Source organism: Eretmochelys imbricata, chromosome 22 (genome assembly GCF_965152235.1).
Source record: "Eretmochelys imbricata isolate rEreImb1 chromosome 22, rEreImb1.hap1, whole genome shotgun sequence".
Lineage (NCBI taxonomy): Eukaryota > Metazoa > Chordata > Testudines > Cheloniidae > Eretmochelys > Eretmochelys imbricata.
Genome location: NC_135593.1, coordinates 3,149,178 through 3,167,948, shown reverse-complemented (window position 1 = coordinate 3,167,948; position 18,771 = coordinate 3,149,178). Strand labels below are relative to the sequence as shown.

Here is an 18,771-nt window from a genome sequence, read left to right as displayed (position 1 = left end):
GCCATTGCTCCCCAGGGTGCCAGCCCCCCACTTGTCCTCACTGGCCATAACTTTGGATTTGGAGAATTTTCCTCCTTTCCGGTTTCTGTGGCTATAAATCCACATATCCTCCCACTTGCTTGTGTTCGCTGCTGCCGTCCTCATCCAGGCCTTCATTTCCTCTCCCTTGACTGCTGCGGCTCCCTCCCTTAACATGCCAGAGTCCAGCCACTGCCAAATGTAACATCCCCTTCTGTGCATACAGAGCAGGAGCCTATCCTTAAACACTTTATCATTTGCGTGGGAGCCAGTTCGGAGGTATCCCTCCTTATTTTTAAAACTCCATGGACTCAAAGCAGCCCAGCTCTCATCTGCTCGTCGGCCTCTTTTATTTTGCTTCACAGTCACACCATTGTTCATGCTTCTCATTTGCTGATACTGCCACCTGTAGCTGCCTTCGTGGATCTTTGCCTCTCTCTGATTTTACAGCTGAAAGACCTTAGCTGTGACTGTCTCTTCTGGCTTGCTCATGCCCCCTAGTTTTGGCTTTTCCTTGATTGCTACTTTATTAACTGTATCTCTGTTGCTAAGCTCTGATGTGTTTGGGCCCTCGCGGTATATAGGAATGGTGCTACCCAGAGTGAAATTCCTGGTTACGAACTACTGGCCCATTATCGTCTGTTTCAAGCAATAGTGGGGGCTGCACACAGTCACGTCACTAATGCATGCCCTTACCTTGGAAAAACGTGAGCAAGGCTCAGTTCCCAAATTTGGGCCCTTCCTCCTAGAGAGGCGGATATACAGTACCGGCTTTCTCAAGTCCCCTCTTGGGTTAGGTTGGCCCAGTCTTTGGTGCAGGGTACTTCTTACTGGACCCTGCCATGTTCACACCCACTGGCCAAATCCCCTCTGCTTCCCCCCCCGCCAATTGGCATGGCTGATTGGAACAGGAGAGAGTGTGCCCTGGTTCCTGCTCACACATTTGTCCCCATCAGCTGAGCTGAGAACCCCTTTCTTAGCTGCTGGGGTATAGGGCCTGGGCGTGGAAGAAATGGCGGGACATGGAAAGCTTGCAGGGAAGAGTCTCATATCCACTGGAGTCTATCCCACTAAATGGTCATAACTGGCAAGCACCGCAGAAATGCTGTACTAATGGTTTCCCTCTTGTCCTTCATCAGGAGAGGTCTGATCATGGGCATCTGGAATTCCCATACCTCTGTAGGGAACATCCTGGGGTCCCTGATCGCTGGAGTGTGGGTTTCGTCAGCCTGGGGCCTGTCTTTCATCGTGCCTGGGATCATCATTGCAGTCATGGGAATCATCTGCTTCTTGTTCCTTGTTGAATGTGAGTGTGAGCTGGGCCTAGATGCTTCGTCATAACCTCCTGCAGCCATGCTGCGGCATTCTGCTGGCATGGGGAGGGAAAGGTGGATACAGCTCGTGGCAGAGAGGTTAGCTTCCCAGTAGCCTCTTCAGGGAGGACAGTACCTGGTGCAGCTTTGCTGACACCATGCCAGCCCTCTGTAGTGACGAGGAGAGAACTGGCTGTATTCAATATTTAGGGCTGGCATCTGAAGCCTTTCAGCTCTAGGACACTGGGATAGCTGGTGAATGACCCTGAAGCCTCCCTTCAGTATTGGCTTGACCTCTGGCAGGGTGCCATCCCCTTTGTGCTGGTGTCTGAGAACCCTCCAGCAAACCAGTTCCCTGGCAGGAGCGTTGGTGGAAATGGCAGATGGAACCAGTTGGTGCTGGAGAATATCCATGGGCTGTGGATTCAGGCTGTTGGAGTGCTCTCCCCAGAAACTCGGTTTTACGAATGATACTAGTCTCGTCGGTGTTTGTGAGATCGGTGTCAATCAGAGCTAGCTGGCAGAGCTCTAACTGTGAAGAGCAGAGTCTTGACGGACCAAAAACTGATTATTCTACAATATCTCATTAAGCTGATGAATTCTGAGCGAGGATAACCTGGGCACAGGTTATCTACGGAAAGAGCCAACACCTGTTACTGAGCTAAAGACCCAGGTTCCAAAGTCCTTATCTGATGGCTGTACAGTGGCCTGTGTGGAACCAGTATGTGGTGTCAGAGCAGTTCTCATGGACTCAGTGTTGTGTCTTGATTTTAGAGCTTGAAAGGCTTATCTCCCTTTGGGAGTCCCTGTGGGACTGTCCTCTGTAGTACAGTGCTGCATGGCCATGTGGAGGCTCTCTGGGGAAACACTAGAAAATGATAGGCCAATAACAAGAATGAAAACCTTGGAAAGGGGTTTGGCTCTCCAGGGAACATGAGGTCCTAGAAGAGCCATGCCCGAGGGCAGTGACTGAAAAATCTCTTATCCCTCAAGCCCTGTCAGCCTCTCTCCATGGTGGCACACTCTGGTGAGGTGCTGAACGTCTTTCTGACTGGCACGCAGAGCAGTAAATCGGCAGCATGGGAGCTAGCCATAGGGAAAGCCGCACAAAGCAGGGGCCCACTTCCAACCTTAGTATTTCACAGCTGCTGTGTGGGGCTTCTGCAACCATGTGAAACCAGGAAGCTGTCTGCTGTAGGGTTGAACTCTTACAGTGGAAGGAGTGCAAAGGAGCATCTTGACATCCAGAGAAGTGAAGCAGGGACAGCAGTGGGGAGAGTTCCTGGGAGCTCATACACCCCCTTGCAGCCACAAAGATTTCTGCTGGAGGCATGGTACCTTACAGTGGGGACAGCTTTCAAAGCTCTTTGGGGAACATGGGGTCACCTAAGGGAAACGCCTCCTAGTCAGATTCCATGAGAATCCTCACGCCATGCCCTGCTGTGATGTGATGTGTGGGGACCCCAAAGCTGAAGGGAACGTTGGGCCAGACCCTGACTTACAAAGGGATTGAGGCACCTAAAGATGCAAAGAGTTGCCTAGTGGGATGTACAAAAGAATCCAAGTTAGGCACCTGACCCCCCATTAGGCACCTGTTGAACTCCTTGTCAGGGGATGTTGTGAGGGCCAAAAGTATCACTGGGTTCAAAGAAGAATTAACTAAGTTCATGGAGGATAGGTCCACCAACAGCTGTTAGCCAAGATGGGCAGGGAGGCAACCACATGCTCAGGGCGTCCCTAGCCTGTGACTGCCAGAAGCTGGGACTGTACGACGGGATGGGTCACTCAATAAATTGTCCTGTTCTGTTCAGTCCCTCTGAAGCGCCTGGCATTGGCCACTGTTGGAAGACAGGATACTGGGCTAGATGGACCATTGGTCTGACGCAGTCTGGCCGTTCTTATGTTATTAGGTACCTCTCTGCATCTTTAGGTGCCTAGTTACCTTTGTCAATTTGACCCTTTGTGTCTCTTGCCCCACGGGGCTCAGACAGCTCACAGAGCACCTTTAAACTTCAGACTCGGAGCACTTTGTATGGAAACAGCAAATGGCTATTGCCATCTAGTGGCAAGTGATGATACAACTGCTTCCCTATCTTGGCCACACTATTGTTCTGCATGGCTGAGCTGAAATGCGTTCGCTAAGCTTTTACCGCCAGCACTAGAAAGGGAGTGAATTTAGTGCTCTGGTCTCAGAGCTCTCCTAGAGGTATGTAGATCTGCTGCCCGCCAGGCATGTTCCCCATAAAAGCGAAGGCCCTCTCCCACTCATCTCTGCAGCTGGAAAATTGAGGGGAAATGAGCCCTTTGGGAACACTTGGGGTCTTCCAGTTCACTTCACTTCAGCAAATATAATCACTGGTCTCTAAAGTCACCTTTACTGCAAGCTGCTGCCAAGCCTCAGCTTTGCCATCACTGCTAAATCTTGGACCTGCTTTTCAGATTGCTGTAACTGGGGCCTCTTATTCTTCAGGTCTTGTAGCATGAAATGCTGGGGCACACTGCGCAAGGGTTTGCACTCTCCTTTTCCTAGTTGTGGGGCTCCTGAGTTAGTGCACAGGAAAGCTCTTGTCCCGTGGGGCGGGCTGCACACATGCTACAGACTAGGGACTGCTGGATTAGCTTCCCACACTGGCTGTTATGCATGTGCTGAGGTAACGGGAGGATGCAAGGGGGTTGTTGTGTGTGGCAGTCACATGGAATCTCTCTTTCAGATCCTGAAGACGTTGACTGCAACCCACCTCTACACCATGTAAGTTAACTGCCTTTCCAAGCTCTCTGAACAATCCGGGGCTAGGCAGGATTTCCTCTTCCCCTCTCAGCAAGGGCAGTACCATTTCCAGGGAACACGGTTCCAAACCCCAGCTTCCCATTTCCCTGGTGTGGGGCTAGCAAGGGAGATTGCAGCAATTCACTCTGCTGTGGTATGGCAAAAGCTCCGATGTGCAGCCATAGCCATGGGAATGGCACAAGTTAACCAGAGAGGCAGGATCTCTCAATGAGGGTGCTCCTGATGCTTTGGCTGTTGAGCTCTGGCTCGTGTGCTGTTGTGTAGTTCACTGGCTGGAATCTATAAATAACCTGTGTAACAACATATTTCCCCAGAAAACCTGTGTGGAGATGTACTGTAATGTTCTTGGCATGTCCCCTGTTCAGCTGCCTTGACGGAGGCACATTGATCCCATGGCACAGGTGGTGCTCTGAGCTTTCCTGCTTTCATTAGCCGTGCGGCCTTCCTCGCTCAGAGCACTTTTCAGGGCTAGAGACACATCAGTTAGCGAGGGTGCCAAGCTGATGTGCGTGAGTGGACTGACCAGGCAGCTCTTTGGCAGAACCTAAGAAGGGCTGCTGACAGCTGCTTGACTTTTTTTTTTTTTTCTTGTTTCTTAATGAAGATTTTTCTAAAATTAAACTTCAGGGAAAGCTTTTTAAACCCACCTTCTCCCTCCCCCCAGCTTCATGCAGCCTTGATAGAAACTGAACCTTTCAGTTTTCCCCCTTATCTCTTCCTCCTCCCTCCACCCCCCCGGAACAAACAGAAAAGCTGGGGTGGGGGGAGGGAGGGAGAGTTTATACTATTCGCAAGTTTTCCTCTTGAAACTCGGACAGAGCCTGATGTGTGTCCAGTTCTCGGGCAGTGGGATTAGCAGCACCGGCCACAGGCAGGTGTAACTGTCAATGTGCAAGCTCATTCCTGAGCTGAATACCCCCACATTTCCAGTGATGGACTCCAGTGCACCTTGGTACATGCTTCAGCCATGGCCTGCCACACTCCTGCTCTATTAAGGCTGGTCTACCCAGAGAAATGTACTGGTATAATGACACTGCTGTATTCAGTATAACTTCCTGTGTGGACATTCTTATTCCACTATGGCACTAGAATTTACCAGCAGAACTATATTGGTATAACATCCCATGTAGACAAGCCCCTAGTCCTGTCAGTCTCTCAAACCCAGAGCCAGGTTAAGGCAGCTTGGAGTCCTTGGCACAGCCTCAGCCTGGCATTGGGACCTCACCCTGATTGGAGCAGTGTTGGCAGGGGCTGCCCATGTGAGTTGGTTGGAGTCATGTAGGGCTAAAACCCTCCTTTCTGGGAAAACTGAAAATCACTGCTCTGTCTTCTGGGAACCTGGGGCTGCCCGAGCAGTGAGGACTCTGCCTCCACTTCCCTGAGCAGAGAACTTTGGGGGATGGGCTCTGCTGACATCACCCCATGAGAACTGATGATGGGGTGGCAGCAGTGAGGGCCCCTGTTCTGGTGGTGATGGCAGGGCCCCTCCCTCCAGCCCAGCTGTGGCTTTCACTGTTAACAAATCCATTGAAATGAATGGCATAGCTCATTTGTCAGCTATTATTTCAGGCTGTCTGCAAACTCAGGCAGGTGTGACTGCCTTGGTTCACCTTGGAAACATGACCTGAATGTTTGCAGCCATAAGGGCTAGAAGCAGTTTTTGTTGTGCGTTTGTGTTTTCGTTTCTTTTTAAACGAGAGCTGAGATTTTTGACCCCAGGAGTGAGAGCCCTACACGTGGGCCTATAATGCCTGGCCCTGAAACAGCAGGCTTGTTTCGCAGCTGTGTGACTGTGCAATACTTCATCCCGTTATACCGACGGGTCTGAGTATGAGAATAAGCTGTACCTGCAACCAAAGGGTGGGCTGGGCTTGACAGGTGTGCCAGGCCAGGGTATGGGCACACTCTGCTCCAGCTATGCCTGAGTGTAAACTGCTGGGCTAATCTGGTTTCAGATGGAATCGGAGGAGAGAGACCCTGAAGTGACGCTCTCCACGGATGATGGGAGCTGTATCCGAGAGAACACTATCGATTCTTCAGCGTGTCCCAGAGAACCAGCTGAGCAGCCAGAAGCCATCAGCTTCTTAGGAGCCCTCAGGATACCTGTGAGTAGAAGAACCAGGCTGCTTGTGGGTCCAGAGTATTCTGAACAGGGGGCTAATGTCCTGTGGGATTTGGGATGCCACTTACTATACGCCAGCACAGGCTGAGGTGAAGTCCAAGCTGACCTGTAGCTGAACATGAGAATGGCCCTATTAGGTCAGACCAAGATCCATCTAACCCAGTACCCTGACTTCCCACAGTGGCAAGTGTCAGCGGGAATGAACAGAACAGGGCAATTTTATCTAGTGATCCATGCCAGGTCATTCAGTCCCAGCTTTTAGCAGTCTGAGGTTTAGGACACGGAGAGCATGGTTAATGGCCATTGATGGACCTGTCCTCTATGAACCTACCTACTTCTTGTTTGAACCCCATTATAGTTTTGGCCTTCACAGTGTCCCCTGGCAACGTGTTCCATAGGGTGGCTGTGCGTTGTGTGAAGAAGTATTTCCTTTTGTTTGTTTTAAACTTGTTGCCTATTCATTTCATTGGGTGACCCCTGGTTCTTGTGTTTATGTGAAGGGGTAAATAACACTTCCCTATTTAGCTTCTCCACACCGGTCAAGATTTTATAGGCCTCTTACCTATCCCCCTTAGTCGTCTCTTTTCCAAGCTGAACAGTCCCAGTCTTATTAATCTCTCTCCATATGGAAGCTCCAGTCATTTTTGTTGCCCTGCTCTCTGTACCTTTTCCAATTCTAATATATTATTTTTGAGATGGAGTGACCAGAACTGCACACAGTATTCAAGGTATGGGTATGCTGTAGATTTATATAGTGGCATTATGATATTTTCTGTTTTATTATCTATCCCTGTCCTAATGGTTCCTAACATGAGCTTTTTTGACTGCTGCTGCACATTGAGCAGATGTTTTCAGAGAACTATCCACGACTCCACGATCTCTTTCTTGAATGGTAACAGCTAATTTAGACCCCAACATTTTGTATGGATAGTTGGGATTATGTTTTCCATTGTGTTTTACTCTGCATTTATCGACACAGAATTTCATCTGTCATTTTCTTGCCTAGTCACCCAGTTTTGTGAGATCCCTTTGTAGATCTTCCCAATCTGCTTTGGGCTTAACTATCTTGAGTAATTTTGTATCATCTGCAAATTTTGCCACCTCGCTCTTTACCCCTTTTCCCAGATCATTTATGAATATCTTGAACAGCACTGGTCCCAGTACAGATCCTTATGGGGGCCTGCTATTGCCTCTCTCCATTGTGAAAACTAACCGTTTATTCCTACCCTTTCTTTCCTGTCTTTCTAACAGTTTCTGATCCATGAGAGGGACTTTCCTTTTTATTCCATGACCGTTTACTTTGCTAATGAGCCTTTGGTGAGGGACCTTGTTGAAGACTTTCTGAAAGTCCAAGTACACTATATCCACTGGATCACTCTTGTCCATGTGTGTGTTTGACCCCCCTCAACGAATTCTAATAGATTGGTGAGGCATGCATTCCCTTTACAAAAGCTGTGTTGACTCTTTCCCAACAAACTGTGTTCATCTGTGTGTCTGATAATTCTGTTCTTTAGTGTAGTTTAAATCAATTTGCCTGGTTCTGAAGTTAGGCTTACTGGCTTGTAATTGCCAGGATCGCCTCTGGAGCCTTTTTAAAATATTGATGTCACATTAGCTATCCTCTAGTTATCTGGTACAGAGGCTGATTTAAGTGATGGGTTACATATCACAGTTAGTAGTTCTGCAATTTCACATTTGAGTTCCTTTAGAACTCTAGGGTGAATCCCATCTGGTCCTGGTGACTTATTACTGTTTAATTTATCAATTTGTTCCAAAACCACCTCCACTGACCCTTCAGTCAGAGACAGCTCCTCAGATTTGTCACCTTAAAGGAATGGCTCAGGTCTGGGACTCTCCCTCATTATCTGCGGTGAAGACCAATGCAAAAAATTAATTTAGCTTCTCTGCAACAGACATCCTGTATTAAGGCCTTTAGCACCTCGATCGTCCACTGACACTGATTGTTTGGCAGGCTTCCTGCTTCTAATGTTGTTGTTGGTTTTTGTTTTGTTTTATTTTATTGTATTTATTTATTTATTTTTGTGTTTGGTAGTTTTTGTGTCTTTTGCTAGTTGTTGTTGTTCAGATTATTTTGTGACCCTCCTACTTATACGTTTATACTTGACTTGCCTTGCGGGCAAGTCTACACAGCAAAATTAAGTCAACCTAAGGTACATAATTGTACAGCCACCCAAGTGACTAAATTGCTTGGCAGTGTGCACTCTCACCAGGACCGCCTGCACCGATTTAACCGCTAGTGTGGGACGCTGTGGGATAGTTTCTGAAAGGCCTCACCAGTCAATGTAAACAACACAGTGTCTCTGTTGGCACTGCGTCAACCTAACTACGTTGACCTCAGCACTCTGCCTCTCACCAAGGTGGAGTTATTAAATCGGTGTAGTGGGCAAGTTACACTGGTGGGAGCTACATTTGAGTGAAGATGCTTTTGGAATTAAATCCATGTAAGCTGCCTCACATAGAACTCTGTAGTGTAGACCAGGCCTGAGTTTATGCTCCTTTCTATTTTCCTGAGTAGGATTTGACCTCCAATTTTTAAAGGGTGTCTTTTTGCCTCCAACCACCTCTTTTTCCTTTTTTTTTAATTTGGGGTATGCATTTAATTTGTGCCTCTATTGTGGTGATTTTAAAAGTTTCCATGCAGCTTGCAGATATTTCTCCTTTGTCACTGTTCCTTTTAATTTCTGTTTAACTAGCTTCCTCATTTTTTTGTAGTTCCCCTTTATGAAGCTAAGTGCTTCAATAAGTGGGTTTATTTGGTATTTCTCCCCCCCGCCCCCCCTGGATGTTAACTTGAATTACATTATGGTTGCTGTTACTGAGTGGTTCAGCTATATTCCCATCTTGAACCATCCTGCACTTCATTTAGGACTAAATCAAGAATTGCCCTCCCCTTGTGGGTTCCAGGATTAGCTGCTCCAAGAAGCAGTCATGTAAGGTCTCTAGAAATTTTATCTGCATCTCATCCTGAAGTAACATGTACCCAGTCGATATAAGGATAGTTGAAATCCCCCATTATTACTGAGTTTTCTATTTTTGTAGCCTCTTTAATCTCCCAGAGCATTTCACAGTAAGTGTCACTATCTTGGTTAGGTGGTGGTTAATAGTGTATTCCTTCTGCTATACTCTTATTATTCAAGATTCTATGGTATAGTTTGATTCATTTAATATTTTTACTATATTTGACTCGGTGCTTTTTTTCATGTATAGTGCCACTTCCCCACCAGCAAGACTTACTCTGCCATTCCTGTATATTTTGTACCATGGTATTACTGCGTTCCATTGATTATCATCATACCTATTATATCAATATCCTCATTTAATACCAGGCACTCAAGTTCACCCATCTTATTATTTAGACTTCTAGCATTTGTATATAAGCACTTATAAAATGTGTCCGTATATAGTTGTCTGCCTTCATGTGATGCATTGAATGGGACTCCTTTTTCATGGAGGACAGGTCCATCAGTGGCCATCAATGGACCAAACCCCCTAGTTCAGGGGGTGTCTTCCAACCCTTATATTCTATGATTCTGTGATTAACCATGCTGTGGGTATCCTAAATCTCTGACTGCTAAAAGCTGGGACTGAATGACAGCGGATGGATCACTAGATAAAATTGCCCTGTTCTGTTCATCACAAACCCAGCTATCAATATTTCTAATGATGAAATCCCCCAGTACTATTACCTGGCTCTTCCAAGTAATCAGGGTCCCTTCCCCTGGAAGAGTATCCTCCGTACGAAAAGATACCATGACATCATCTGAAAGGATTGAAGGGATGCTTACTAGCAAAAGGCAAGGACTAGCTTTGTCTTTCAGCTAATGACAAGAACAGACAGGCAAAACACTGGCCTATCAGACTCTGTGTGACAAGACGGGAGCCCCTGCCTCCTAGAGGGGGAGGAGTTAACCTTGGGGACCCAGTGACTGACCGGATTACAGAACCGGATATGCAGCACCCTCTGCACAATGGGTCTGAGTCTCTGGTCCTTAAGAGCAGCCCTGACTGTCCAGGGCCCCAATAGGAGGGGCTAGCCCCAAGGGTGTGCACCACTCTCTCCCATCCCCTCAAACCAGGGTTCTCCCAGCTGCCTTGTGTGCCCCCCAACTGCCCAGAGGGGCCTTGGTGCCTTCCCCCACCCCTCTGTGTTCCATATGGCCTCTGTTACTGCAGTAACTGAGCACCTCACAATCTCCTTGTACCCCCTCAGCCCCCGTGAGGCAGGGTGGTGCCACTGTCCCCATTGTACAGAGTGGAAAGGGAGGCATGGAGACACCACTAGGGTTGCCAGCTTTTGTTGGATGTATTCCTGGAGGTTTCATCACATGACATAATCTTTAATTAATGATTAATCTCTGATCCCTGGAGACTCCAGGACAATCCTGGAGGGTTGGCAACCCCAGACACAGCAGCAGAGATACAAAATCAACTATTGTGCTTTAAAAAAGAAAAGTATTTAAATTCAGTACATTTATATTTTTAAAAATAAACCCATTGAAACTAAAATTTTGAAATTGAGAGCCTATACTAGGGCCTAAAAATTGTACAATCTGTTAAAATTTCCATTTAAATAAAATTCAAGCAGGCCATGTTCATTGCTGAACTTTGAAAGGAAGTCAAAGCACTGAGCTGGGGGAAGTCACTGGCGAAGCACCTAGAAGCAGAGTTTGTTGAAGTGCTAAACCAGCTTTTGACGGCAGTAGCCTCTTCTTCACATGCAGAGAGAATACTTTACTTCCTTCACTTCAGTTTATTCAACAAGTTCAGTTCCATGACTTTCTCCTCCAAAACTGAGAAACCAATTTGGGAGTTGAAAAAGCAGGAAAGCTTGTTTTCCTCCTCCAGTCTATGAATAAAAGTGAGGTGTGAGTCCTACGTATCGAAAATTCAGAAGGACAATGCTCAGCTGCTCTTCCTGGTGTTTATTTTAAGATGTGAGCTTTAGAAATGTGATTAGTGTGCAGTGGGTGTGCCTTGTGTGTCAGAAAAATCCAAATGGTGAGCCATTTCCCTGAGACCGTGTAACTCCTTGTCTGGTTGTGCTTCGAATAACGTTCCCTCCGTGTCTGCAGTGTTCTTCTTTCCCTATCTGCCGTATGCTTCCCGAACACCTGGAACTCTGCAAATAGTGTGATGAAGCTGTTTGATTGACCAAGGTGATCATTAGCACCGCTGATGCACCCAACGTATGGGATTGGGATGAAAGCAAACGGAAGGAAAGAAGAGGATGGAAGGGGGAGGATGGAGGTCCCCTCTGTGTCTTGGGGTTTTCTGACACTGACCTTTCTCCCCTCTATCTCCTCCCCAGGGTGTGGTGGAGTTCTCCTTATGCCTGCTGTTTGCAAAGCTGGTCAGTTACACTTTCCTCTATTGGCTGCCTCTCTACATTGTGAATGTTGGTGAGTCACAGGAAGCTACTAATATCCATTTAACTACTTCACCGTGTGTGCTCTGGATGGAGGGTTCTCATTCTCCAGACTCCAGGCAGGAGTGCACAGGCTTCCCGCAGAGGAATCTTGCTCATTTGCTCTTAGTGTTCTAGTGAAAGAAAGTGTTCTCTGCTTCCTAGTAAGTCTTCAGTCTCCTGGGAAAACCTGGCTGTGGTTCAGGAGTGTGTGGGGACCTCAGCTGATGGACACGGATGTGCACCACAATGGCAGCTCAGCTCTTGTGGCCAGCTGTTCTCAGTGATGCCCATCGTGGTGCTGGGCAGGTCCATGGGGTTTCGATGCAAATGTTGCTCCAAATTAAGCAAGTGACAGTGCGTCCTGTGCCTGCAGTCTAGGGTGCAAGTGCCTTACAGTGGGCTCCTAGTGAACAAGGCGTCTTCTTGGGCATCCACAAGAGCTTGTTCTGGCTCCCAAGAGATCCATACCCAGCATCAGTGGATGTCTGTGTCTCAGCCCCCACGAGCTCTGGCTCCTGATGCCAGGAGAATAACCACACAGCCAGAGCTCAGGCTTGCTCTGACCTTCTGACAAGTGAACGTCTCTGTTGATGCATCTCATTTCATTGCAGCTCACTTCGGCGCTAAGGAGGCTGGGGACCTGTCCACGCTCTTTGATGTTGGTGGCATCCTAGGTCTGGCATTCTTCACTGTTGCTTGCTGTGTTGCCATTGTGGACAGGGAGGGATGATGACTTGTGGCTAAAGCCTATGCCTGGGACACAGAGAGGAGTTGTATCCCTGGCTCTGACCAGGGTTCCTGGGGGGAACCTTCGCCAACTCAGTTGCACCTAAACTGTCAAATGTGTCTCCTGATTTGGGTGCCTACCTTGAGATGAGGCATGACTCCCAGAGGTGTTCAGCATCCACCACTCCCATTGCTAGCTGGAGTCGTGGGTGCTCAGTGCCTCTGACCATGAGTGTTGCAAGTTGGCCCTGTTCTCTGCCTGGGCTTTATCTGAAAAATGGGAGTAACACTTGCCCTTCTCACCGGGGCATGGGGGCTGTAAGGATTGACTCCTGTTTGTAAAGCATGTTAAGAGCCATGGAAGGCGAGTGCTAATAGAAGTACCAATTATTATTACGTATTTTTATTATTCTGCTCACTGATTGGCTTGTAGTGACAGCTGTTTAGAATCTGGGCCCTTGCTGCATACGTCTGTTTTCCAGCTCAGAGTATGAGTTGCCTGGAATTCTCTCCTGTGCCTGAGGTCTAACCGGTCACCAGACAGTAACATCTGTCTGCAAGGCCCCGAGCACCTTCCTGAAATCGTGTGGAAAGGCAGCAGTGGGACAAACCCCTGCTCTGACAGATACAAAGTATGTGACTTTCTCGTGCAGGAGGCATTCTGGCTGGTCTCATATCGGACTACACTGGTGGCAGGGCCACCACATGCTGTGTGATGCTGATAGTGGCTGCTCCCATGGTGCGTATTGTGATGGAAAATGCTCACTAGTCCTCGGTCACGAGGGCTTGACATGAGCCTCTTCCCTCTGCTCCTCCCAAGTAAGCCCCTTCGAGTCATATGCACTTTCCTGCGATGAGTGGCCAGATGGAATCTTGTGCAGGGGTCTGGAACCTAGGGTGGGATCAGCATGAGTCACAGCTTGCATGTCTAGCTCTTGTTCCTGGATGAGGATATTCACTCTGGAGCTCTTCCTAGCTCTTCCAGCATCCTCCACAGCGGGGCACAGGAGGCCATGTGAGAGACTTTCCTCCACCCCTGCGCTCTGCTCACTGCCCTTCCTGAACCTCTGCAGTGAGGGTGCCACCTCCACCTCCCTTGGGAGTCTACTGCACTATCCAGCTGCTTCTTCCTAAACTTCTACTCCTTAGCCTGATACCAAGTGTGCTTGGTCTGCACCCTAGAGGCTGGCTAGCTTCCTGGTTCTGCCCTGTGCTAGCTCTTGTAATGTCCTCCAGTAAGAGACAGGAGCTGTAGAGCAGTTCTCTCAGCACTGCTGCTCCTCTGCCTGGTCGATGTGGGTCTGAAACAGAAAAGCTATACTCCACTATTAATGTTCAAAACTCCTAAGCGTCATTCCTAGTGAGGCTGAATCAATCACTGAATAGGGACCCATCTACTCCCTTTATCGTAGAATCATAGAATATCAGGGTGGGAAGGGACCTCAGGAGGTCATCTAGTCCAACCCCCTGCTCAACGCAGGACCCATCCCCAACTAAATCATCCCAGCCAGGGCTTTGTCAAGCCTGACCTTAAAAATATCTAAGGAAGGAGATTCCACCACCTCCCTAGGTAACGCATTCCAGTGTTTCACCACCCTCCTAGTGAAAAAGTTTTTCCTAATATCCAACCTAAACCTCCCCCACTGCAACTTGAGACCATTACTCCTTGTTCTGTCATCTGTTAGCTGGAGTAGAAAGGCAGCCTTCAGGGTCTTGGTGTCTCCAAGAGGAATGGAGGGTGGGAGGAAAAATGAATAGCCATCCCTTTTGCTCTAAGGCACTGGAGTTCTCTGCAGCACAGGGGAGCTCTTGGTGCAGTTGTGAATCAGTGAGGTGCAGATAGCAGTCCTGCTGCTATGCAAATTTGGCAGGAGGCTGGCATCTGACTGCTCCCTGCTGGAGCTCTTCCTCTGCTTGAATGCATGGTGGCTCAGGCAGGGAAAATTATGGGGAGCCCTCCTGTCTACTTTGCACAGCACCCAGTAGCATCCGGGAGGCTGTTCTTAAACTCTGGCCGCTCATCCAGGCATCCAGGACTGTCTGAACCTGCTGCACAGTGATGGGAAGATGGGCCTTTTGGCTGGTATTGTCTGGGCTGGTGGCAGGTTATGGTGCCTCTGGGTCACCAGATCAAAGCAGCCAATGTTGATAGTTGCTGAAAGCAACCCAACCCACCCATCACAGTGGACAGAGCGCTGCAGATACCCGTGGGCTGTTTGAGGATCAGATGCAGATGCTAATTTTTTATCTGTGCAGGGCTCTAACAGTGGGACTCCTTCTGCCAGCCCAGAAGTGTCCTGTGGGTTCTGGAGTAAAGGAGGAGTTAAAGTTAAAATGTTTGTGGCTTTTCCCCCTGTGGGTAGGATACCCCCCACATCTGTGCTGAACTCCACTTCAGTTGGACTTCACCGTTCACCCCTAAAAGCAACTAATTGGACCAAGTTGCAATGTGAACGCACTCTGACTCTTAGTTGCCATTCTGTTCCCAGCCCAAATGCCTCTGGTGCTACAGTCTATCATTAGTGCAAAGCTGCGGCGGTGAGACCCTGTCTAGGAGGTCAGAATGCAGGCTCTGAGGTCCTGGTCCTGATGCTGTGGTAGAGCAGTGACAGCACCACGGAGACAAGTTATTTTGTATTGCTGGATTTCACCTTCTTCCAGACTATGGATTCACGTCGCCCACCAAATGAAACCGAATCCCAAAGACAGCTATGTTTGGCTGGCTGCCCAGTTACCAGCTGCTGGTATTTTATCTGGCAGTCGAACCACAGAACTGAAGGCCAAATGAGAGATTCTGGCTCTGTTATTCCCCTTCAGTCCTGCCCTCCCATAAATACCTGCCAACATCTGCTCTGGCTGACTTACTCAATTCACACTTTCTGGAAAGACTAAAAATTTTCTAACCAAGAAGTAAAACTTAACTTCCTCTTAAAAACACATTGCTGAGTGACCAGCAGGTGTCTCTAGAATGCTTCCCATAACCCTGGGCTTCAGATGTGATTGGGTGGGATGTGCACTGGCAGGATTGACACTGGCTCCTGCTCTCCTGCCATGTGGCAACGACCCCCTTCCCTCAGCAAGCAAGGATGGAAGTAACACTCTCCTTAACATGCCACAGTGGGCCTCTTTTCCTACACTCAACTCTACAACTCCTAAAGAGATCTCCATTCAGGATAATGGCTGTTAATCAATCTAGTGCTGTCTTGGAACTAACAGTGCCTTCTGATCCTTGATGACCCCCCCTCCCGCCCATATCTGGGTGTGTCTAATTGGCTCTCCTCACCCTCTCTGTTTTACTCTTGTCTGGGAGAAGGGGTGAGAGACAGGTACAGAATCAATACTGCTATGTCGTCCACCCTGACACATCTGGTTCCAGGAGTTTAGCATGGAAAGCATGAGAACTTAGCTGTTGGAGTGCAGGTTAGGTTTTCCCAAGAGCCTTCTTGAGAAGAGGCCAAATTCTTTGAGCATTTCCTTTTGCACTCAGAGGGAGCCGTGCACATGTGCATGTACTGCCCCCCAAATCCCCCAGCCACAAACTAGGTCTAAATTAAGGACCTCGATGTTTATTTAGGCAGCTAAGTATGTGGGCTGACATTTAAAGGGAATGAGCACCCCAACAGCTGGCTTCAGCGGGAGCTGCAAGTTCGTACTCGGTCCCTCTGAGAAGGGATTTAGCGCCTGATAGGCCCCCAAGCTAGACAGTATTGGGTCCCTCCTTTGTCTGAAAGGATCCAAATGTGGACTCTGGGTCTTGCACATATGGGGGGGAGGGATCGCTCAGTGGTTTGAGCATTGGCCTGCTAAACCCATGGTTGTGAGTTCAATCCTTGAGGGGGCCATTTAGGGATCTGAGGCAAAAAAAAATTGGGGATTGGTCCTGCTTTGAGAAGGGGGTTGGACTAGATGACCTCCTGAGGTCCCTTCCAACCCTGATATTCTATGATAAGATAAATGCTCTTAGCGGGAAAGGGGATGGGACAAGAATCCAGGCAGGTGCAGAGAGCAAGCCCTTGCAACTCGTCTGGGACCCAGAGATGCTCTGCTTGATCTCGAGAGGAAGGCGAGTTCCTTCTGGAATGGGGTCGGGGAGAACTTGAGACAAATCGCTGTTCTGTGTCCAGGATTGTCCATGGAGGGTTTCCATGGAAATAACCCTGATACTTGTGTCCACTTGTCATGGCTGCAGCTAGGCCCTCCACCCAGCTGGGGTCTATGGAGGGAGAGCAGAAATTAGGTAAGGGGTTTGGTAATTCTAACCTGCTGGCATAATCAATATCTCCTCTTTGCTTCCAGCTATTCCTGTACAATCACGTTGGCCAGAATGGAATAGCCAGTTCAATAGGTAAGTAGAACTTCAGACTCTTGTGAACAAACCAGTGAGTTTGTTCACAAGTTTGAGTTTCTAGATGAGCCATCTCTGCCTCTCTGGAGGTAAATAAACCATCTAGACTCCTCCCATCTCCTCCAGAATGATCTGATCTAGGGAAATCTTAACTGGTAGACCCTGGACTGTAGTTACGTACACTGGGAGAAGTTGTCTGATGCTAGACGGCTCTTTAATCTAGCAGCCAAAGGCAGAAGTATCTTCCAGCCAATTGTACCTTAAGTTGGCAAAGTTCAAACTGGAATGAGATGGCTTTTTTAACAGGGAGATTGGTTGACCATTGGAAGAATTTATCTAGGGATGTGGTGGAATTTCCATCACCTGGACATCTTCTTCTAAATCACATCATGGCCGCAACAGTTATTGGGCTCAATGCGGGAATTGCTGGGTGAAATTCAGTGGCCTGTAGGAAATTGGACTCAGTGATGACTGGGCCCCCTTCTGGCCTTAAAATCACAACTAGTCACTGGTGCCACACGGTTGCTATTGCTGTTATTTTGTAAATCTCCCCTCTTCACCCCCGGCCAACACCCCATTTCTGTCTTCAGAACCTGTTTGCATCAAGGTCCCCAGCAAATCTTCCTCTGATCCAGGCCTCACTCACTGTCACCCTTGTCAAAGCACCTAACTATGGCTGAGAGGTACAGAATAAAGTGATGCTGTCACAGCCCAGAATGTTCCCTTCCCATCTGCACTCAGCCTTCCCCAAGCCTCGGCTTATTCTTTTGTCACCACTGTAGTCACGTTCTAGGCCTTCGAGTAGCCAGGGGGAGTGGAGATGCAATGGACCCCCAACTAGTCTTATTTCATCTCCTTGCCCTCTCCCCAGGACTCAGGCCCCAATTAGTTATCAGCCAAGTGACTGAAATGGAGGTCACGGTATCACTGAAGTAGTGTTGTAAGAGTTTGTTCCTGCCTGCAGGAGGATGGTTCTTGAGCCAGGCACTTGGGGAGCAGAGGCGGGAAGATGTGACATTCTGAAATTGAAGAGTAAATGTGTAATGCAGAACCAGACCTGCAATGGCCTCCAGAATAGTATGTTGGAGATGGAGAGGGGACACTCAACCTAACAGGGCCTTCCTGGGCTGCCTGTAACTCCAAATGGCTCTTGCTTCCAATTCCCTTGCTCCCAGGGTGACCTTGTTGTCCCGCTATGAACTCAACGGCAGAACTATGAGCTCACAGAAATTAGAAGCACCCAGGAGATCCTGCCAGTACAGCAGTGTAGCAAATACACAAATCTTTGACTGAATCGCCATAGGCTCTTGGCATACAGCAGGGCCAGCTGTGCTGTAGAATTGATACTCTTTCTCTTTGCAGCTATGCTTATTATATGTGGTGCCCTGGTGAATGGGCCTTATGCTCTCATTACGACAGCGGTTTCAGCTGACTTGGTAAGAATTCTATTGTTTGTTTTTTCTTAGGGCAGGTCTATACTTAAAACACTGCAGCACTTCAGTGAAGACACTACTTGTGCTGATGGGAGAAGCCCTCCTGTCCGTGTGCGTACTTCACCCCCCTGACAGGAGGTAGCTTTGTCAGCGGGAGAAGCCCTCCTGTCAGCATAGTGCTGTTTACACCAGGGATTAGGTGGTTTACCTGCATTGCACAGAGGTGTGGATTTCTCACACCCCTGTGTGACATAGTTATGCCGACCTAATTTCCTAGTGTAGACCTGGCCCCTCTCGTCTCACTTGAGCCTTTTTTCTTATTTTTTGGCTAGGTCAAAGTTTGAGGCCTTCCATTCCAACTGCAGCTTTTTGTGCACCGCCCTCCATACAAAGGCTGTTCTGTCTCCTCTCCGTAGAGGGTTATTACTGGTGTATCATGTGCAAATACCTGCATCTTGGGCCTCTCCTGAGTGCAAATCCCTCCTCTCTCCCCCCACCCTCCCAGGCTAGGATCGCACACAGCACAAGTGCAAGAAAGTCTTCTCATCGAGTGTAAAGCTGCCACCTGGGCTGAGCCCTCCTGGTGGCAGGGGGACAA

The 18,771-nt window shown here is 48.4% G+C and overlaps 1 protein-coding gene across 1 annotated transcript in view; it reads left to right on the top strand.

Moving 5' to 3' along the window:
- Positions 1-18,771, top strand: part of SLC37A2 (solute carrier family 37 member 2) — a 65,664-nt gene that overhangs the window by 39,013 nt on the left and 7,880 nt on the right. Inside the window, exons 7-14 of the mRNA XM_077839771.1 lie at positions 1,158-1,324; positions 4,043-4,080; positions 6,075-6,224; positions 11,571-11,661; positions 12,281-12,343; positions 13,049-13,134; positions 16,692-16,740; positions 18,103-18,176. Of these exons, the coding sequence (XP_077695897.1) occupies positions 1,158-1,324; positions 4,043-4,080; positions 6,075-6,224; positions 11,571-11,661; positions 12,281-12,343; positions 13,049-13,134; positions 16,692-16,740; positions 18,103-18,176 (718 nt within the window). The remainder of the gene's footprint in view (positions 1-1,157; positions 1,325-4,042; positions 4,081-6,074; positions 6,225-11,570; positions 11,662-12,280; positions 12,344-13,048; positions 13,135-16,691; positions 16,741-18,102; positions 18,177-18,771) is intronic.